This window comes from Syzygium oleosum, unplaced genomic scaffold, assembly GCF_021117445.2.
Source record: "Syzygium oleosum isolate NSW1041296 unplaced genomic scaffold, Sole_v2.1 Sole_v2.09, whole genome shotgun sequence".
Classification (NCBI taxonomy): Eukaryota; Viridiplantae; Streptophyta; class Magnoliopsida; order Myrtales; family Myrtaceae; genus Syzygium; species Syzygium oleosum.
In genome coordinates, this window is record NW_026607493.1 from 7,408,006 (window position 1) to 7,430,122 (window position 22,117).

At 41.3% G+C, this 22,117-nt stretch overlaps 2 protein-coding genes across 11 annotated transcripts; one reads left to right on the forward strand and one right to left on the reverse strand.

Annotated features, from left to right (window-relative positions):
• Positions 1-13,290: 13,290 nt before the first annotated feature.
• LOC115690544 (ribulose bisphosphate carboxylase/oxygenase activase 1, chloroplastic) lies at positions 13,291-15,974 on the reverse strand. 4 transcript variants are annotated; one of them, XM_056314806.1, is made up of 8 exons: positions 15,807-15,951; positions 15,527-15,603; positions 15,146-15,448; positions 14,952-15,057; positions 14,771-14,856; positions 14,204-14,676; positions 13,711-13,992; positions 13,291-13,583 (listed from the first exon to the last, which is right to left on the reverse strand). In XM_056314806.1, coding segments are annotated over exons 2-8 (1,368 nt in total). In that variant the 5' UTR covers positions 15,529-15,603; positions 15,807-15,951; the 3' UTR covers positions 13,291-13,467. The 4 variants fall into 4 exon arrangements, with proteins under 4 accessions (XP_056170781.1, XP_030472802.2, XP_056170782.1 ...); XM_030616942.2 differs by lacking the exon at positions 15,527-15,603 and having other exon boundaries at positions 15,146-15,462; positions 15,807-15,974; XM_056314807.1 differs by lacking the exon at positions 15,527-15,603 and having other exon boundaries at positions 15,807-15,973.
• A 2,037-nt stretch (positions 15,975-18,011) lies between these two features.
• LOC115690561 (tropinone reductase homolog At5g06060-like) lies at positions 18,012-20,764 on the forward strand. 7 transcript variants are annotated; one of them, XR_008817141.1, is made up of 7 exons: positions 18,012-18,474; positions 18,596-18,689; positions 18,816-19,023; positions 19,539-19,755; positions 19,844-19,950; positions 20,031-20,199; positions 20,289-20,423. XR_008817141.1 is itself a non-coding variant. In XM_056314277.1 (7 exons), exons 3-7 carry the CDS (start codon positions 18,601-18,603, stop codon positions 20,457-20,459), a joined length of 792 nt encoding a protein of 263 aa, XP_056170252.1. In that variant the 5' UTR covers positions 18,017-18,352; positions 18,452-18,478; positions 18,596-18,600; the 3' UTR covers positions 20,460-20,764. The 7 variants fall into 7 exon arrangements, 5 of the variants coding, with proteins under 5 accessions (XP_056170248.1, XP_056170252.1, XP_056170251.1 ...); XR_008817140.1 differs by lacking the exon at positions 20,031-20,199 and adding an exon at positions 20,621-20,764 and having other exon boundaries at positions 18,016-18,474; positions 20,289-20,590; XM_056314277.1 differs by lacking the exon at positions 20,031-20,199 and having other exon boundaries at positions 18,017-18,352; positions 18,452-18,478; positions 20,289-20,764.
• Positions 20,765-22,117: the final 1,353 nt, after the last annotated feature.

Genomic DNA, 22,117 nt, shown 5'->3' on the forward strand with positions numbered 1-22,117 from the left:
TAGGTCCGCCAATGGATACATGTATAGCGTCAAGTACGATGCAATTCATAGCTCACGAGCCAACAATAATTGATCATTTGCACCATGTCATAACTGTTTCGTGATGTATTCGTCACACGAAATACTTTTTCTCTTGTAAAGAAGATTGACGCGATAAAAAAATTTCACGGATCAAATTCACATTAATCCAATGCATCCGATACAGCTCGAGAAGATATTGTTCTAGGCCGTACCCTGGTATCAAAGTTAAAGTAAGGCATAGCAGGAAACATCCTAGGTTCGATCAACATTAGCTTGAACAATGTCGCCAGAAACTGAACATGGACGGTGCACGAAGATAATATTTTTTATATATGAAGAGAAATTTCAAACTCGGCAACGAGGATATTAATTATTAAACTCTCCTAGCACAAACCCACAATGCGGTACATTGGTCAAACTTGGCTGGTTTCCTAAATGCTCAGTGACATCACACGCCCACTTCCATCTCAATCTTTGGAATATAATTTGAAGTTTTGAAAGCAGCCACTCCTATCAATAATTCCAGAACAAAATGTTTGACAGAGTGGCGGATTCATGGGGATTGTGAGAGTTTATGAGGTCCCTGTCAACTTTTCACTCTGAACTAGATCGAATAGGAGCCTAGATCGCCAATTATTCGAGAAGATCAATACGAAATTTAATATTTAAACATTATCACATCAATATTATTAATTTAAATTGCCCCGAGTCGTGGGGCACTTACTTCTCTTTCGTGGAAAGGTGGCCAATTTTGTCTTCTCTTGGCTCACATATTTTGAATGCAATCCAGATTTTTCTATTGATCAAGTTGCAAATTTGCGAATTATTTAGACGTTGGTCATTGCGGATTCCCCACCACGTGTGACTTATGTTTACTTGGATTTTCTTGCACAACTAGCTGGCAACCTCGTGCACCGATCGGCTCAATTGTTCTGCAAATATAGATTTTCGTGCATGGTGATAATACAAATTAATTTTTTTTAATGCAACTGTCCTTATACGAAATTATTTTATTGCGATAATGTTGCTTGATAAGTACACTTGTTTCGGTCGGAAGGTCGCTGAAAAGCCAAGTATTTTCAAAATAAAAAAAGTACCTAAGCCACTAAAGTGGGGAAAAGTGCCAAAAAAGTCCTAAACTTTTGCATTAGTGCAATTTAGTCATAAACCTTTTTTTGGTGCCAATTCAGTCCTAAACCTTTTGCATTGGTGCCAATTTAGTCCTAAACCTTTTTTTGGTACCAATTAAGTCCTAAACCTTTTAAATTGGTGACAATTCAGTCCTAAACCTTTTGTTTTTGTGCCAATTTAGTCCTTCCGGTCAATTTTGACCGGAATTTGCCGATGTGGACGCTTGCCGGCCGGCGGCCGGTCACCGGCGCCGACGTGGACAACTTTAATAATATTTTAATATTTTTTTGAATTTTGATTTTTTTTTCCTTTTTTTTCTTTTTTTTTCCACTTTTTTTTGTCCCCCCCTCCTTCCTCTGGCCGGTCACCAGTCCGGCGATCGGCCAGAGGCCAGAGGCCGGCGAGCTTGACCTCGCTGGCCACGGGCGAGGGCGGCGGCCTCGCCTGGCGAGGGCTCGAGCCTCGCTTTGGTCAGCCGAGGCTCGACCTCGCCAGATTCGGTGAGGTCGGGCCTCGCCGCGGCCTTCGCCGAGGGCCCAAGCCTCACAATGGCCGGGCAGCGAGGGCTCGAGGCCGCCGCCCTCGCCAGTGGCCGACGAGGTCAAGCTCGCCAGCCTCTGGCCTCTAGCCGGTCGCCGGACCGGCGACCGGCTAGAGGAAGGAGGGGGGGACCAAAAAAAAAGGTGGAAAAAAATGAAAAAAATGAAAAAAAATAAAAATTCAAAAAAATATTAAAATATTATTAAAGTTGTCCACGTCAACCCCACCTTGGCGCCGGTGATCGGCCGCCGGCCGGCAGGCGTCCACGTTGGCAAATTCCGGTCAAAATTGACCGGAAGGACTAAATTGGCACAAAAACAAAAGGTTTAGGACTGAATTGGCACCAATTTAAAAGGTTTAGGACTTAATTGGCACCAAAAAAAAGGTTTAGGACTAAATTGGCACCAAAAAAAAGTTTAGGACTAAATTGGCACTAATGCAAAAGGTTTAGGACTTTTTTGGCACTTTTCCCCACCAAAGTGCATACTATTTGAAATATAATCAAAATTTATTTCAATGGTAGCTTCATGATTTTTTTAATCTGAAGCGTGAAATTAATTCAGCTTACAAAATGACATACGTTTATGAAATGTAAATTGACAATTTAATATAATTTAAGATATTGGCTATCTTGTTGTATTATTCTATATCATTCAATCCAAGTTTGGGATAGTGTCACTTTTCCTTGGTTATTGTTACTTTCTTCATTTATCAAGATGGAAGAGTATATCTTTTCTCAATAATTTAAGAGACTATATATTATACTTAAAAAATTATTTTTATACATCAAGTTAATAAATAACGTGTAAAATTTTACTTTTCCATTTCAATTTGTATTTCTTTATTGATATAAAATGTGGGGAAAATTACCAAAACAGTCCTAAACCTATTGCAATTGTGCCAATTCAGTCCTAAATCTTTTTTTTTACCAATTCAGTCATAAGCCTTTTGTATTTGTGTCAATTCAGTCCATCTGGCCAATTTTAGCCGGCCAACGCTGACGTGCAGTTCTAAGATGCAAACCAAAATTCGAAGAAGGGTTTGGTGGCTAAAAGGCAGTCCCTTTTTTTAAAGGCTTGAAGAGCTGTTTGTGTGTGGGATAGCATACCCGTCACAAGCCTTGTCTTCATCTTCCCTAGTTTGCATATTAGCACCTCTTCATAGTATCAGAGCCAGCGCACTAATCAGCCTACTTGTTTGTTTTTAGATGAAATCCCAGGTGGAAAAGGAAGATTTGTTTCATCATAAGTGATTCTACTGATACTACTCCACCGGTCACTGTAAATGCCTATTTAGATCTTCGCACTTCAAATGTTTCTAAAATTGACTATCTTTATGAGGTTTCATACCTTAATGAAAATAGTAAAATTTCGGAAACTCATCTCCCCCTTATTAATTTCTACTTTGCTTTCGCTAAACCACCTTCTTTTTCTTCTCTTCGTTCCATCAAACAACTCATCAAACACAGACCCCGGGAAGTTAAAGAATATGTTCAGTTATCTCGGTTCGACCAGCATCCCATTCTTGCTACTTAGCAAGAACATTTCTTTACTCTCCAAATACCTTCTGATTTTCCATGTCAGTGGTACAGCAAGGATATACGCATCTCCACTTTGGTGCTATCAGCCTTGCTCTCTCTTTCCATGGCCGAAAAGGGTTATCCGTTGTTGCTCGCATTGCCCTTTTAGGCACTCGTTTCTTGGACTACCAACATGCCTGTATTGGTACGATCCAAACCACACTAAATGCTGGAACGATGTTTGTTACACTGTTTCCAAATTTCAACACAGCTCTTACGGACCCTAGACTCCTTTCTACTCTTAAAGTTCAGCTACAGCTCATTAGGGCTCCTCAGACTCCTGATTCTATAGCTGCAACCTTACACTACCGGATGGTATATCGGGTCTAGAACCATGCTATTGATCTCAACTTCCCAGGCACAGAAGATGCTCTCTTTATCTCAGTGGACAATGACCAGACTTCCTGCATCCATGTACCTAGACAAATTCCTCGAGATCAACTAGTTAAGTTACTCCCTGACACTTGGGTAATTAACTATGAAAAGCGCCACCAAATTCCAGGCCTATCCAGTCTACGGAATCTCAGTTCACAAAAAAGAAAGATGGTATGGTTGTCATTAAATTTAGTAAGGAAAAGGAGGAAACTTCTTCTTCTATTTTTCCTATTATTTTTATGATGCAACCCTGTCATGTCAATGTTCCAATTGAGGAAGGGGACTCAGATCCGAAAACTATGATAAAGTCTTTTGACCAAGATGGACGACCTATCCATTATTACAAGGATCCTCGAACAGAACATTCTTTCTGGGATCTTGATTGTCAATGTTCCCTTTGTACAAGCCCTCCTGATGACGAAGAAGATGACAGACCATCCAAAAAGAAAAAGAAGCGGCCTAAAGATAGTCTCTATCAGAGATATCTTGATGGGGATCCTACCATGGGACCCCTTAGTAAGGATGGAGGAAGACACCAATTTATGGTATCATATGGACCACCTTAGCCACAGATTCCTCCTTCAATTCCTGAATCTTGTAAATCTTCTTCTCCCCCACAATCACCATCCAGAAAAGCTCCACCACAAAAGCCAGTTGTTTCGCCTTTCTATAAACCCATCCAAAAATGGATTAGGAAAAATTCCTATCCCTTGCAATTACCCAAAGCACCCTAGCTTTCAGGTGTCTCAAAGCCTGAACCACCGCCATCACTTCCAACTGTCTGCATGTTTCAACCATCGGACTTTCCACCTTTGGAAAGAACCAATTCTAGTGCCCCTTTCTCGGCATTAGAAGAATTTACATACGCACATCATCGGTTCCGACATGTGCCAAAAATCCCAAATCCTATGGATATCGATGATCATCGGAGACAAAAGAAAGTTACTGCCGCTGAAGCTGTTCTGAATTAGCAATCAGAAAATGCCCTAGCGCAAAATAATGTCCTCAAGACAATTGATACAAAGCTTTCAACTGTCCAAGCCCGTCTTGATCATGTTGACCAGAAAGTTGATCAAATGGCTTTGGTCACAAACAAATTGCTTGAGACGTTCCAAAAAAATTGCAGCAAATGGAATCAGGTAAATATATTTCCCATCATTATTTGGAAGACTAGACTATTGAAATGGAAAAGTTACATAGGCAAATTAAACTCCTTCAAGAAGGAAAATTTATTCCTACGCTAGATTCATTTTTCAACCTTTGTATCCAACCCGAATGGAAATCTCTCCTCCAAAAGTCACTTTAATTGCCTCAATCATTGCGAAAGCCCCAAAAGAAGGTCGGAGTGATATTGTTACACTTCGAAATTGTATCCGCGAAATGGAAAAACAAAAGAAGATGCAGCAAGAGCAAGAGAAGAAGCTAGACGTTCATGAGCCTTCTCAGGAACCTCCTTCTTCCCACATGGTTTCAAATCCATTAGAGGCCTTTTTGCGAGATCAATGCCAACAACAGCTATCAATTATTGTTACAATTGATCCATCTCAGCCAAATACCCATTCCAGCTCTGAAACAGCCTCCTTTTCTTCGGAAGAAATCTTACCTTCTGACCCTAAGACATCAAATTTCCCTAAACCTGTTGTTCTTATGGCCGATCCCCCCGAGGCAGATATGGAATCACAAACATCTGAGCCAGAAGTAGTAAACATCCATAATTAGAACTTTTGTTTTGAATCTTCAACCTCCAAATAATATTTCACTCTTGATGATATTCCATATACAAAATGGCCAGAAAGATTACAGGAGTTTCATGCTTCGCTCAACACTAGAGCCCTTACTATTGAAAATCGATATGATATATTGACCGAGTTCGTCAGCATATTTACTGGTAGCTTCAAGGATTGGTGGAAAACTGTCTCTGATCAAGATCAGATGACGTTCTTACTTCAAACAGATTTTCATCACATAATTCGAGTTATCCACTAGTTCTTTATTGATAAGCTAGAAGACCTTCTTGAGCTAAAAAGAAGAGAGTTATTTGACAGAAAACGCTACTCTTTGCATCGAAAACATTTGAATAAGCATTTCCATGAAATGCTTAAATTATTCTACGCCCTTGGAGCTGATCCAAACCTGAAGCAAGTATTTCTCTCTTATATTCCGAAGGATATCGGCCAAGTTGTTGAAAGATCCCTTCAGAATAAGCAGCGAAGAATCGCTAATGTCCAGATAGGAGAATTGCAGCAGGAAATACATTTAGCTCTTGATGACCTCTGTATGTGTCGAAAGACATTCAAAAGCTATCTTAAAAGCAACAGAGAACTCGACCAAGCTTGCCGAAGGCCCGAGTTAAGAATCAAGTGTGCAAATAAAAAGTCATGTGATGACCCTTCTTGCGGAGATAGGTGTAAAAAGAAGAAGCACTTTAAACGTTTCTCCTTCGGTTTAAGAAGAAAGCGCAAATGGCGTTTCTTAAGAAGAAGATGATCCAAACGAGATTAGCCCGGAAGACGTAAGAAATCTGACAGGTGTTATATCTGCAACAAAAAAGGTCACTTTGCAAAGAATTGTCCAAAGGCCCGAAAAAGAAATTCTCATTTGATCCAGGAACTTGAAAAAGAAGCTGGAATTTCTCTTCAGGATGATGATGTCGAATTTGTCTTCTCTTTAGAAGATGAACCTGCAACGCACACTATATGCGCCATCCAGACATGGTCCCGACCAATGACTTTGAAGACCCATTTGATGAAATAGAAAAGGGAGTTTACTCCTTTTCTTTCGAAAATCCAAAACCCCTCACAATCCAAAACCTCTGCGCATACACACCTTCCACCCTTCCCTATTTTCCCATCAAAATCTATCTTTCAAAATATAGTAAACCCATTTCTCTTATAGCACTTGTAGATACTGGAGCGAGTGCTTCGATTCTTGACACAAAAATTCTTCAAGAAGAATACTGGACTTCATACACCTAGTATTTCAATTCTGCTTCTGGAGACACTTTTGCTACAAGAGTTCAAAGCAAACCCATTACCCTTGAGTTCTTCTCACAATGTTTCCTCACCACTAAAATCCTTAGTTGTTGTTCACCAGACAAAGATATCATTATTAGATGGGATGTTCTAACCCAGGTTCCCAAACTTAGAATTTCGTCTAATGGACTTCGATTCAAAGGACAATTCAAAGAATTTGTGGATATCCAACGATTTTTTGCCATCCAAATGCATATACTAGATCCTATCATCCAAACCCTTCTTGGAGCATGTGCAGAATCTCATTCAGACTTTGTCCTAAAATGTCCAAACCCTTTGTGGAAAAATCCTGACTTTTTTATCCATTTACCCTAGAAGAAAAATGAAGATATCAATCCCACCAAAGCAACTCATTCGGGAATGAATCCAGATCATTTAATCTTAGCCCAAAGGGAATGCTCAGACTTACTTCGCCAAAGACTAATCGAGCCATCAGATTCTCAGTGGTCTTATGAAGCATTTTACGTGAATAAGCATTCTGAGTAGAACAGAGGAAAAATGAGGTTAGTCATCAATTACAAGCTACTCAATCAATTTCTCCAAGATGATAAGTTCCCATTACCCCACCGGAATTTGTTATTCTCCAGCTTTACTCAAGCTAAGGTTTATTCCAAATTTGACCTCAAAGCTGGATTCTGGCAATTATAAATTCATCCAGATGATAGGCACAAAACTGGATTTTGCATCCCCAATCAGCACTTCTAGTGGACGGTGCTTCCTTTTGATCTTAAAACAGCTCATTCATTATTCCAGAAGGCGATGTGCAGAATATTTCAGCCTATTATGATCAATGCCCAAATTTACATTAATGACATTCTCTTCTACAGTCCTGATGAGGATTCTCATTGTAAATTGCTAAGCCAATTTGCTGAATTGGTCCAGAAATATGGCATCATGCTATCCCAAAAGAAGATGATTATTGCCTAACGGGAAAGTGAATTTCTCAGAATGCATCTTAAGTGTGACATTCTGAAATCCGATCCACTTGGGATTTATGAAATGAATAGTTTATGGACATGCTTGTAGTTAGATCTCGCCCGAAATTGATCACTTCGGGAATACTAACCATTATTATTAGGGAAAGGCTAATTAGGGATTTGAAATTCGCGCGACTAAAGAAAGTTTACGATTTGTCTTGTGTTCCTTCGATCAAATTTCGAGAAATGGAATGAATTCGCGCGACTAAAGAAATTTCTAGCCTTAGAACTAGAAATTTTTGACTAGAAATAGAAATTTTTGGCCTAATATTAGGGGACAATTTTCCTCCCATTTTCCTGAATTTTGTGGAAATTGAACCAACTTTCGACCATGAAAATTGTTGAGATGACATTCTTAATTAGTTCAAATCATCTCGGAAGAATTTATTTTCAATATTGGCAGAATTATCTCGGAAGAAAAGAAGTTTAAGCATTTGGGTGACATTCTTAATTAGTTCAAATCATTGGGATTGAGTTTGGAAATGCATGTTCTAGGAGGAGCTAAATGGCCTGTTAGGCACAGTAGACCCAGCCCCAGAATTGCATACAATAATTATGTTTAGCCGGGTCATGGGTTTTATTCGTCCAAACGGAGACGTGAGCAAAACTCCATATGATGTAAAAGTAACTACCTACAAACCTTAGCCAATTCTAGAAAAGTTCTATAAAACCCTTCCATGCAAAATCTCGGCACTTCCCCAGGAATATAAAGAACTCTAGAGACTTCTGTGCCAATACAACCACATGATACCACCAGAAATATTTCTAGCCAATTCTACCAGTGTGTCTTGGGATCATCCAGCTGATCACAACTATTAGACAATAATTGATATAGCATTAGGATAATATTATGGCATAGACATGCAAGTAGATATGGATGATGTTGCTACTTTAGATAACGCTACCTCATCCTCTTCCCAAGAAGCCTTGTCCTCATCTCAGGCCCCTCAGTCACAAGATCCATGGGGAGGATCATTATCGCAAGACCCATATGATTACAGTGAGCTACAACTAACACTCAATCTAGTCGATGACAAAAATAATCTGTCACTGCAATTAAAGAATTTTCCTCAACCACGTATTGCCTGTTTCACTAAACCTTAAGTTCGTTTGCTCAGGTTTTGTGTGTCCTCAGTTCCATGTAGTTAACGTTCCTCAGTCGATGTGTCTTCATGAAAAAAGCAAAAGTTTTCGGAACTACATGAAGATGTGGACATTGAAGCTGCGGAAATTGAATGAATCCTTAGAAATTACAGGAGACAAAACGGCGGAGGTAGTTTGAACAGCTCTGATGATGACAATACTGAAGAAACTATCCATAAATATGACTTCTGAAGCTATGACAAGCGCGTTTGAAAAATCAATCCGTTGTCGTGAGGAAAATTCCTTGATGTAGGAACTACTCTGCCATTCTGAGTTCTATTACTGTGTTAGGAACTATTAGGTAATTATATGTATTGTGTTCCCTGTCTCATCTCACTATCACCCTATCGATGTAGCGCATTGTTCATACAAAATATCCGCATTAAGAATAGCCAGTATACCATAACGTTGATATGAGGGTGAAGCAAAGTTTGGAACTACATGAAGATGTATTAAGCCGCAATATAGCAATTAGAAGAAAAGGTAGTCGTCCGATTCAATAAAGCCCTATGAACGTTTTGCGTTTAGAAGTATTCATGTACTGTAAAAGTCATATGTAGATTGTTCATACGTGTGTTGCCCTTGAAAGCGTCTTTAGAAAGAGAAAGGTGTCAAAGCCTGTTGTATAAGTAGTCTATAATGTGTTAAAGTTAGTCGTAGAGTGTTAAATTATTGGTGACTTCCAGAACCTCACCAATAATTGTCCGTTTGTGTAATCGTTCGAGCCTATAAAAGGCCACGCATGTAAAATTTGGAGGCACGATCTGTTCTTAGAAAAAAGCCTCAAGAAATAAACTTTTGTTATGAATCCCTAATTCTTTGCTTCTATCTTTCTGCCTGGTATGATTCTCTAAACAAACGTACATGCATTGATTAGTCCTGGTAGTATGCTCTGCACTTGTCATGGTATGGAACCTGTGTATCATAATTCTGCTACTATAAAGCAGTTCTAAGGTGCGAACCAAAATTCGGAGAAGGGTTTGGTGGCTAAAAAGCGGCCCCTTTTTTAAAGGCTTGAAGAGCCGTTTGTGTGTAGGATAACATATCTGCCACAAGCCTTGTCTTCGTCTTCCCTGGCTTGTGTGGGATAGCATACCATATGCGCCATCCGGGTTGGAAATGACCAATTCTAGTGCCCCTTTCCCAGCATTAGAAGAATTTACATACGCACATCATCAGTTTCGACATATGCCAAAAATCCCAAACCCTACAGATATCGATGATCATGGGAGACAAAAGAAAGTTACTGCCGTTGAAGCTGTTCTGAATTGGCAGTCAAAAAATGCCCTGGTGCAAAATAATGTCCTCAAGACAATTGATACAAAGCTTTCAACTGTCCAAGCCCGTCTTGATCATGTTGACCAGAAAGTTGATCAAACGGCTTTGGTCACAAACAAATTGCTTGAGACGTTCCAGAAAAAATTGCAGCAAATGAAATCGGGTAAATATATTTCCCATTATTATTTGGAAGACCAGATTGTGCCGGCCTTCCTGCCGACGATGATGTGGCAATTTTTTACGACCGGCCAAGGGAAGAAGAAAAGAAAAAAAATTGAAAATATATATATATATTAAACAATTGCCACGTTAGCGTCGGCCAGAGGGCCGGTGCCGGCGTCCACGTCAGCGCCGGCTGGCCAAAATTAGCCTGATGGACTGAATTGGTACAAATACAAAAGGTTTAGGACTGAATTGGCAAAAAAAAAAAAGATTTAGGACTGAATTGGCACAATTGCAATAGGCTTGGACTGTTTTGGTAATTTTCCCTAAAATGTGAAGAGGTGGAATATGCTAATGAAACAATGTCACACTTGGTCTTCGCTAATATCCTAATGATACTTGTCTCTACCTCATGCAAATGCTGGTAATCCTCCAAACTAGTTGATGTTTTGAGACGACAGATGAGAGTAAACATGCTGGTTCTAGGTTTTAGCTCAACTTGCGACTTCCTGGGATCTTACTTTATTAAAGAAGGATTAGGAAAGAGCTAGTTTATCAATTCTGTGGGTATCTTGTTGATAGTTTCCCACTCTTGCTAATTTTTTCGGATCGTGTTGGGGTGGTGATGCATGTCGGTTGTCCGAAAGCTGAGAGACGCGAGAAACCATTTAATTCTTGAATAGTGAAATTGATCTGGGTGGCTGAACCGCGTAAATTGAATCTGTTCAATAATGTTTAGTGTTTGCTAGGATATCACTCGGTATGATCATTGGGTTGTTTGTATTACGTGACCAAGTCGAGAACAAATTGTTTGCATCTCAAACAACACCTACACAACCTTGAGAAACATATGCCAATGAAACTTCTACTGGACGTGAGCATGGTTAACTTTCAGAGGTGTGCTGATTGAGATACATATGGACTTGGTATAGATTGTCCATTTGGAGGGGTTTTGCTGCTTGCTGTTAGAAGTCCAGTCTAACAGCATTTTTGTTGTTTGCTGTTAGTATGCGAGGATAGTCCAAGACTGATTTGCAGATCTGTTCAACGTCTGCAGACTGATCTATAATTCCTAATCTTCTGATCGGTCCATTTTATAAGTCTTTCTTTGCACATTAGTTGATGGCTTTACTCTTTATGCGTTTGCACCCATTTTGTCAGATTCTGAATTGAAGGTTTGGTTTTAGAGCAACAGCTGTTATTGCGCTTAGGTTTTGCTGTTACATACTTTGCACAGTATGTATTACATTCTTGCTGTTACGTACCTGCAGAATTATAATCTTTCCACTTAGTTTCTTATTTATCTTTGTGTGGTCTTCAATGTTTTCTCAAATTACATAGTAGAGCAATGGAGTTAAGAGTGGGAACGTGGCAACAGTATCAGTCTACTTCAATAGAAAGAAGTGTAAATCAGATATTTGGAAATGACAGTAACAGAAGCATAGCGGGCTGTAGGCTTGGTGTCAATCCAACTCAATTTTCCATGCCCCACATTTACAAGTGAAGTAAAAACAACGATGAAGTGTGTCGACTCAAGGAGAAGGAGCAAGATAAGAGAAATCATCAAGCAGCAATAGCCACACTTCAATCTCAGCATGATGCATCGATCTTCCCATTGAAGTGGAAGAAAGATTTGGAGTCCTCTGTTGTAAGAAAACAGGTGGACGCACTTAAAGTCTATGGTGTTAATGAGTCAGTTGAGAGGTCACTCCTTGGACTTGCAAGTATATGTTTCTTCATGGGTTTTCTTTGCATTCCTCCAATTATTTTGAAAGACTGTTGTATTCCAACACTAGAATTTCCGTGTTCGCCTCCATTTGATAATGTATAGGCCTTTGGTCTAAGCAATTTCGTTCTAGAACTTAAACCTCCCGTTGACACTCTCTGAGTATCTACAAGCAAACGTCGCCTATGAGTTCATAGATAGTTTAGTCTAGGTTTGGAATTGTTGTATGACTGTTAGTACGCTGATTGATATATTTGAATGCATTTTGGGATGAATTGTACGTTGCAGCATTATAATACTATTTCCGAGTGCATTTTGGAATCAGTTTTATCTAACAACTACTATTATTGAGATAGATCATGAGGATCAAGCCCTCACGCCGTTCTGTTCGCTGCTTACATCGTATGAATGTTTATTCGATAACTGGTACATGGTGTAGAGTGTAGTGATGATTTCAGTGGAAGATGTTGCAGTCAAGGCTGCCATGGACTCAGCTGTGTGAAAAGCGAAGATGAGCAAGCCAAGAAAATGATTAATCGGGACAAGATTGATTTGAAATAGTTGAGTAGCAAGAGTGGCAGATCTAAGAACAGTTCTAAGACCAAGAGACAGACGATGATATGTTTGTTTTGTCGACTAAAATGTCCAAAGGGAACATTGCTAGATGGCCACCCTAAGAACCTCGAGCAGCCAAGTGATCATTAATTTAGATAAAATCCAGTATGTGGTAGAAAAGCTGAAGTTGTGAATGTCAAGATTCTGAAAGGCAGTTAATATAAAGCCGATGAAGAAGGCAGAGAAGTTGAGTGGCAAACCTACAGTACATACCGTCAACCAAAACAAAAATGGATTTTGAAGATCGGGGGAAAATGGAAACTTAAAAGCCGAGACAGTTACCGGGGGAGTGGAATCATTTACCAGAACATGGATCAGTGGAGTTCGAGAAGCCACCAGGTACAGATGGATTTCTGAAAGAGAGGAAGGCACGCAAAAACATCTGAAGAACATGACTCAACTTCGTTTAGTCTTTTCCATCTGAGACTTCTATTCTTTTGCTATTATTTACATGTTCATGTGACAAACCATCTTGTTCTCTTGTTCGGCGGTATTGTGCTATGAAGATCCAACCATTTTCCAGCTGCAGTCGAACCCCATAAGCCGAGTAATCATTCCTTTCTTGGCTGAAATTTGTCTGATCTCTATTTCAACGACTGCGGAGAGATTTTAAGGTGGTCATTTCAAGCTATTGCACGTTGTTGGCTATTTTATTGGCAACTTTGAGCGAACAATATGTCATGACGAAGGACATCTTGTGATTGTGAGAGGTTGCAAGAAATTGAGCAAGCAGCCCCAATCTTGACATACTTCCATGTGATTAGCCAAAAGAAAGGGAAAATTAAGAAAATGCTACTACAGATTTGGTGTAAACACTCTTAACTCGTATACAGTATACTTAAGGGGTTTAAAACCCTATTTAACTATCCTTAATGGCTTGTAAGGGATCTAAAAGGGGTACACGCAGCTTCCATCATCGCTTCGAGCAGTTGGATCATAATTTGTGGCAGATGGGTCGGTGCATCCTTCAGGAACCAGAAGATGAACCTGTTGTGCCGCTTTGCCTGCATCGAAATCAACAACAATTGAAATGCTTAAGTTATGGTTCTTCCCAAATCTTCATTTGTACTGTCATCCTAAATCCAGAGCCAAATCTTCGACCCTGTCCTTTTAGGATAGAAAGGATCTAACCATAGAAACTCCCATTCTTAATGGCATCCTCGTTCGCATCCCCAAGAGCGGCCTCTTTCAAGTACTTATCGGCCAACTGCACTCTCTTCACATTCTCTTGCTCCTGGACAAGCATGTTCCCGTACTCGAGTAGCTTGTCCAGAGTCATCCTCGGCTGCTCGAAGGTCGGGGGTCCCTCTTTGGAGTTCACGAGCCTTTTTCCGACGTTTTCAACTCCGATCTCGGCAACCCATTTCCTCACTTCATCGTCATACACTCTTGCCCTGAGTGCTCCAAAGAAATCTGCACAGCAGACACTGATGTTAGTTCCATCTTCCTAATTTACATTCTCCATTCATCTACTGTCAAAAGTATGAACTCTCTTCCAACAATAACAAAGATTGCCATAACAAATATATTAATCAGCTAGGAATGTTAGTTCGCTTGCTATGTTGCACAATGATAAAAAGAGTAGGATTAAGGAATGTCATGTTAAGATTAAGAAGAAGCTTACCGATTGATTGACCAGGGAATGTGTCGACAAGCTTGACTATATCTTCCTTTGGGACATTGTCGGTCCTGAAAATCCCAGTACAAATGCCGATCCTGTCTTCCCGTGTGGGTGCCCAGTAAAACTTCTCCATCCGGCCATCGCGAATGAGAGGGGCGTACAGTGTGGAGAAGTCGTTCCCGGTGACTATGATGGGAACTCGGGGGTTCTCCTCCTTGTTGTACATGCCGGGAAGTTGCACGTTGGTGGGATTGTCGGCAATGTTCATGAGGGTGGCGTTCACCATCTGGTTGTTCACCGTGTACTGTGTGGTCCCACCGAGCCTTCCCGCTCCCGCGTCGAGATCGTTGATAAAGAGGCAGCACATCTTCCCTTTCCTGATGATGTCGGCCGCCTCCCGATATCTCTGTCTGATCAGCTTTGCAGGCTCACCAGCGTTCCCGCTTTCTAGTTCTCCCGCGCTCATCATTATGGGGCTGAAAATCCATTTCCATATAGTCATCAATGCTCAGGTATCTCTTTATTTGAAGATTTTCAATATCTTAAGGAATAGAAATTGATGAAACCTACTTGATTCCCATTTTGGCGAACACGAGCTCGCATTGGAATGATTTTCCCTGGCCTTTGCCACCCCAAACACCCAAAATGAGAGGAACCTGCCATCCATGGAGTTAATCATCGATACAATTTCTTTCCTCTTCAAATTCAAATTTCAAAATTAAGTCGCGTAATTTCGATATGTTAAACTAACCTTGATGTTTGGAAGATTCAAGAAGTTCTTGGTTATGTGAACCACAACTTTGTCCATAAATGCAGGAGCAATGTAGAAGCCATCCATGGTGTTATCAAATGCAAACCTACCACAACGAGTTCAGTACTCGAATCAACTGATTTTCCTTCACTTCCAAAACTTATTTAAAAGACGTGGCCATGTGTGTTACTCACTGTCGAAGGCCGGCGCTGATGTAGTCGTACGAGCTCATGACAGCATAGTGAGTACCGGTCCCCATCGGCGCTTGAAAGAGAGTGTCGACCATCCCCTTTCCTCTGGTTATGTCTTGCTGGTCGTCGGAGTTGTCGGTCACAAGCCCTCTCCATCTGTCCTTAGATGTCTGTTTCTCCTCATTGTACTCCGCGACCGCCTTCAGTCTCTTAAACAACACTTTCGGGTGGTTGATCTTAGAGCTCTGTTTCTTCGAGCTCCTCCCCAAGAATAGAGAGCTAGGACCCGAATTTCTCGTGCCGGCCCTGCTCCAATTGAGCTGAATCAAGGTCAGGCCATTGTTAACACGAAGTCCCGCTAAAGCAGGAGACTCTAACGCAGACATTGCAGATTCCGTGAACACAGTATGAACTCACTAGCTATGGAAGCTTAACCAGCTACGCGTGATCTCATAACTTCCCTAGAGACGAACAGAGAAAGCAAACTCTTTTCAGGAAAACAGAGTATTTTTTTAGCTCATGTGCTTAAACAGTTGAATGACCACGATGATCAAGCAAAGACGATGAAAAAGAGACGAAAGGACGAAGCGGGCTCGGCACTTTTCATGAGGTCAGAGCCCGAAACAACACACACAAACAGGAATGGGCGGGAAAAACAGAGTACCGATGCGGTGTAAACAGCTGCGGCAGCTGGCACCGAGGCAGCCATAGATCCGTGCCGAACCCAACGGCCACGATCAAAAGGGCAAGTTGACAACAGAGATTGGTAAGCAGGAGACGAAAGAACGTTAGACCTGAGCGCACTGTTTTTGGAGTGTTGTCGGTGACGACGGAGAAAGAGGAGTTTTATAGAGAGAGACAGAGAGAAGAAATCCTGTGGGTGAGCTTGCTAAGTTCCCAGTGGCCACACGTTGGGATTTTTGGCCTGTATTCACGTGGCAGTGGGTGACATAGACGTTGTTGGTTTTGTATATTGAGAACTTTCCCGCACAAAGTCAAAGAAAGAGGAGAGAGAAAACGAAATGGAGGCTTCTGGGAACTCAACTGGGGTGAGGTCAGGGCTTACGCTTTGCTTTCCCCCATCTCCACCAACACCATCGAATCCAGCTTCGCCATAAATTTTCTTGTTACTTGCTTCTTCCCCTTTCGCCTCCGCTGAAGGGGACGTGAGCACGAGGTAGGATCAAGAAGAGGAAGGATCTCCATCTTTCTAGAGATGGAGGAGGGAGCCTCTGGCTGACTCGGTGGGGTCAGCTGACCCCAAATGGTGACTGCTGGTATAACTTTCCCTTGTAATCAAAAGCTAAAACACAATGAAATGCTTGCATTGACATAGCGATAGGTTTGGTGCAATAGCTTTGCATTTAGATACATTCACTTTCTTAATTTTTCCAAAGGGATGAAAATGCCAGAAGCGTCATAACTTTCGAACAGTGCTCATCCTAATGCCCAAACTTTTCAAGCAATCACCTGAATGTAACGTTTGTAAAAATATGATCACTTTAGTGCTATCGCCGATTTGTGTGATCTGAAAATCCAATGTGGCAAAATTAACGAATAGGGCATCGCCGGCAACATGGCTCGCCAGCAAAGTGAAGTCACCGATGCTAGTGCTAAACGATATCGTTTATGTGTGTTATTTGCCCCCAAATTAACGAATAGGGGCTAAAATCTTTTTTTTTTCCAAACCCTGATTTCATTGTGTTCTTGAACCGAGGAATTTGGGGCAAAATTAGGTGCTGAAATTTGGAATGGAAAGCAGGAGCAGGATGAACATCACCAAATTAAGCAAGTTTCAGTCACGGACGAACAAGAGTTGCGAAGGACAGGGAGAAACATAGTAATTAGAACAAATTGTTGCAATCAGGCTTCTTCGGAGTCAAATCATCGCCGTGGACTATGTATCCGACCCTTGTGAAATAAGGACCACACACTGGCAAAATCACAGCCACCACAAAGATCATCCACTAGATTCGCCGGATCATCATCATCCTCGTTGCAGAATCAAAAAGCTTCAGAGAGAGAGAGAGAGAAAGAGGGTGATTAAGAAAATAATTGACAAAGAAAAGGAAAAAACCGTGCATGAAAATGAAAATTGTTAACTAGAAGATGAAGATGAAAGAGATGAACGAGAAGAGAAGGAAAATTGATGAGTTAATGAGACCATTTGCCACATTGTCCCGTCGTTTATGCACGTTGGATTTCAATTTTGCTAAAAAGACCAAATAGGATTAGAATTTATTAAAAAAGCCATGTATGACAAATCGCGGAATTTGTCCCCACTTACTTGATCGTCTTTTAATTGATGTGGCATTTAAGTGATCGTTTGAAAAGTTTTAATATTGAAATGAGCGTCATACTAAAGTTATGACATCTAATATATATGGGTGAAAATAAAGTGTTCGTATTCGAGTCGAGACCATACTAACATGAAGCATACAATGTTTGGTGGTCTTGGACCTTTCTTACCCCAAAAGCTAAGTTAAAGGGTAACGTTTTCCTTCATACTTATAAATTGACCACCAACCCCTTCAACAACTTATGTGGGACAATCTCAACAATTTATTTACCCCACAAATGTAAACTATCAAAATATGACCGCGGAATATATCTTTTTTTTTTTTAAGATTTAGGATATTTATCATATTAAACGGCATAAATTTTAATCTTTTTTTTTAAGACTTAGGATATCTCAATAATACGTCCGTTCAGATTCATATGAGACGGATTGCGATCCGGTTAACGCCAACCCAAAGCCCAAAATCACGTCTGGGTAGTTTCACCAAAAACAGAGGAAACGTCGCTTGTCGTTATCGTTCTTCGGAATCTCTCATTAGTCTCATTTTTAGACGGGGTTGAATTCGCTTCCTTTGTTCCGAGCATTTGCATCTTTGCCTCTCGAAGCCGGTTGTCCATCAGCATGTATGTCCTGCTAATCCACGAAACATTATTTTACACTAACCTAAACTGATGCCTTGTCCAGCGATCTTGTCATTTCGTGTCTGGACTCATTAATTGGTTTCTGCCTAGCTTTGCCAATGGACATTAGTTGCTTTCACTTCCCATTTCTTGACCCGAGAATCATCTGGCCCTTCATATAAGATCACAGAGGGAAACGGCAACTAAAAAGCATCGATCAGTGTAGCCTCCGGCTGTATAAGTCCCGCGTCTCTGCTTTCAACTTGCATAGATCCTTCAGCCAACATCTTTGGAAGCTCTCTAGTACCTTTCTCTGATTTACCGTCAAAACATCCGCACGAAATTCCAATCATCTTCACGACACTTGCCTTCTCGCCTTTGTTCTTACAGCTTCTGCTCAGAAATGGCTACAGGTCTGTTCTTGGTCATGTTCTTGTCGATTCGTTGCAACCCGCTATGTGTGCATTAGTTTCTTCGCCTTCTTGTTTCCTCTCTCATCTCCCTCTCAAGATTTGAATGCTCTTTTCATGGAAGAAGTCATGGAACGTGCTGAATCGAGCTTCGACGACCGAAGGTGGTCGCTGAAAGGCAAGACCGCTTTGGTCACCGGTGGAACCAGAGGGATTGGGTCAGTCTCTCTCAGTTCACTATCTGCGTGACCATTTACATATAAATTCCAGCATATCTTTTCCTTAACTCTCTCGCTCTTGTGGCAATTTCGATTCAAGTCTTGATCAATCCGTCTGTGGATTAGGTACGCGATCGTAGAGGAGCTTGCGGGGCTCGGCGCGAGTGTTCACACGTGTTCTCGCAACGAGAAAGAGCTCAACGAGCGAGTGGAAGAGTGGCGGGGTAAAGGGTTTCGAGTGAGCGGTTCGGTTTGTGACCTCACTTGCAGTACCCAAAGGGAAGAGCTGATCAAGATTGTCTCCTCTGTTTTTGACGGCAAACTCAACATTCTGGTTAGTGACACCCAATAATCATCATCTGGCAGTTGCTACGGAAGCAACTTTTGTTTCTATTGATCTCTTGTTTGAGATTAGCAAGAACTAGAAGTCGCTTCTTCAATTGGTTTGTGGTTTTAGCTATAACATAGAAGAACCATTCTGCAAATTCTCGTTTGATTTCTGCTGCTTTGAATTTTACAATCGATTTAAGAACCTGGTTCGGTTTGAAAGGTCAGTCCCATTTGTACTATTTTGAGGACTGAATTCACTGAAAAGAAAAGGGTTCCGGAGGTAGTAGTAGATTAATCAGAGACGATAGCGAAAGGTCCTACTCTTAGAGCTGTCGCAACTCCAATCTCCAGACTGACATTGCTTTAGCTGTGCTGAATCAATGGACAATGGATGTTGGACTGCACTTGTTATGATCAGACACAACAACCTTTAATTCGATATTCCCCTACTACTGCCCTCATGCAATTTTCTGAGTCTTGTTACCAAGCTCGGTTTTGATGCTAGTACGGCTAATGCAGGTGAACAATGCGGCGACAGCTGTTCTTAAGGGGGCACTAGATTACACACCCGAGGACTGCTCTTACATATTGAAAGCCAACCTCGAGTCCCCTTACCATCTGTGCCAACTCGTGCATCCACTCCTGAAAGCTTCAGGAGTTGGCCACATTGTGTTTCTTTCCTCAATTGCTGGTGTAGTAGCTCTGCCTGCACTCTCGATTTACTCTGCTTCCAAAGGTATAGTGATGTTTTTGTCCAGGCTCTTCCTCAAAGGGTCATTTCCGGCACTCTGTACACGGCTCATGAACTCGTGTTGCTCTTCCAGGAGCTATCAATCAGCTTACCAAGAACTTGGCATGTGAATGGGCCAAAGACAATATTCGGATCAACGCCGTCGCTCCGTGGGGCGTGAAAACCACCATAGCGAAACCTGTAATAGTCTTTCTGATCTCTCTATCTGGATTTCACGTCTGCCTTAGGCTGACCCTGCAAATATTTCTGTTTATCTTAAGCTGCTGAGAAATAACTCATCCTCTCCACAAATTGGCCTAGTGAGACAAAACATGGCAAACTGATTGACACTGAACTAGGGCACTGAAATGAGAAGCACCATATACAATATAACAGGTCTTCAGACACCCAATTACACAAAAGCAAGGATCACAGGAATAGGGACTGATGGTATTTAGTAAAAGTTTCATCACAAAATTGTCTAGGAGAAAAGTTTATGTTTTGCTTCAACTTAACTCGCGTTGAACTTTATCATTCAGGAAGCGGAAATCAAAGAGGAGTTCATCAAGCTGCTTGCACGAACGCCTCTCCGTCGGTTGGGAGAGCCTAACGAGATCTCGTCCGTGGTCGCGTTTCTTTGCCTTCCTGCGGCTTCATATGTCACGGGGCAGGTCATTAGTGTGGATGGTGGTTATACAGTGGCCTACTAAGCCAAAGTCACACAATCTTCTCCTTTCCTAAGTTAACTATCTCTCAAGTCAATGAACTCTATTTTGTAGCTGAAAACTATGGATGGCCGTGATGCGGTTGAACAAACCCTCAAGATTATAGTCGATGAATTGTTCAACTTCCTTTTAGGTGTCAGTCGGAGACTTCCCGTCTTATTGATTGCCAAAATTATCTGAACTTTCACACGTTGTTTATGGCGGAAGAAGTTCAGATACCGTGTTGGTCTCCGGCGAACATGGCTTCGCCTCGTGAATCTTTCCAATAAAGTTCGATGATTTTGCAAATCGATCCTGGGTTTCTTTGAGTAATCCATGATTTCTTGATTGGCTTACTACCTTAGGCACAAGTCAATGGACTGACGAAAATAGAAGTTGGTATCGTTCCATCTAATGCGTACATACACAACAATGACTTCGACATCTGCTTTTAAGTGATTACAGCGCATTGACCCTTTATCTTGCCATAAGATCATGCATCCCAAAGATTATATTTTTCAGTTGTTTTCTTGATATAGCCGAAGTCTCGGGAGGCTATTATGAAGCATTCTCATTAGATCTCAAGTTGGCTCTGCCTATATACATATTGGAAAGAGATCCTCTAGTCAATTTATGCTCTCGTTAGGTGCCTCAATAACCTTAACCGTTGATTTCTGTAAAATTTATTAATTTTTTGAAAATTATCGTTTAATATATCAATGGGTGAGATTCGTTGAGATACCAATGTTTTTTTATTTATTTTAAAACTATACTCGCTATAAGTTTAAAAAATAGAGAAACTGGACAAAGGGTTTCGAACGGACCCAGACATAAGAGCTATGGGGACCGATGGAGTTGGTTTTCGCGTGTTGGAATACGGAGATGCGGGGATGGGAAGCTAAGCTCAGGCCTCGGTTCAAGGGAGGGACGATGATGTGGACGATTTCCATCACTCTGCCGCCGTCTTGGAGCATGTAATGACGAGCGAGAGAGAAATAGGCAGAGTGGTGGAGTCGAGCACGGCCGGAGAGAAATCGACAATGGCGATAGGCGAAGGCGAGGGCGGCCTTGGCGAAGGGCGAGGGCGGCCGCGGTTGCAGACCAAGAAAGAGCAGGAAGGAGGAAGGGGAAATAGAAAAATAAAAGAGTAAAATGGAAAAGCAAAACATACATTTGCCGCCGCTGTCAACTTGGTTTTGTCTTCTTTTGGCCATGTACACGTACGCTGCCACATAAGATTTCCAACGGCGGACTTTGGATGAAACCGCGACGACTAGTAAATACGTGGCATAGATACAGGGTTGAGATACGTAAAAAAAGTTTGGGTAAATATGTCATAGCAAGTGTAATTCGAGGTCTTCCACGGTTTTTTCCTTTTATTTTTTAATTTTTTTAAAATTTTTTACACTTTAACTTTACTAGTGGACATTTTTTATGGTGCCAATGCGTAACAAATCCAATGACCAGCAAGATCACAAGCAAGCCTCTGAACTTACAAAGAAGTTCACAATAAAGAATTCGGCCCCAGTCAAGCAAGGCGCAAATCCGCGTCAACTTTCTGTCCGTCCATCTCGTCAATCGCACGACTCGACGAAGAGAATCGACGGCTCAGGGGCGTGCCACGAACAGGAGGAACTAAACTAACCGCACCGCACTCGGGCTCA

Excerpts from the sequence above, each read along its gene's own strand:
- LOC115690544 (XM_030616932.2), bottom strand. The coding sequence starts at position 15,528 with ATGTCTGCGTTAGAGTCTCCTGCTTTAGCGGGACTTCGTGTTAACAAT. Across the intron at positions 14,857-14,951 it reads TGAATCTTCCAAACATCAAG|GTTCCTCTCATTTTGGGTGT; the intron begins GTTAGTTTAACA and ends CATGGATGGCAG. Across the intron at positions 13,584-13,710 it reads TAAGAATGGGAGTTTCTATG|GCAAAGCGGCACAACAGGTT; the intron begins GTTAGATCCTTT and ends ATTTCGATGCAG.
- LOC115690561 (XM_056314273.1), top strand. Across the intron at positions 18,690-18,815 it reads GGTGGAACCAGAGGGATTGG|GTACGCGATCGTAGAGGAGC; the intron begins GTCAGTCTCTCT and ends TCTGTGGATTAG. Across the intron at positions 19,951-20,288 it reads AAACCACCATAGCGAAACCT|GAAGCGGAAATCAAAGAGGA; the intron begins GTAATAGTCTTT and ends TTTATCATTCAG.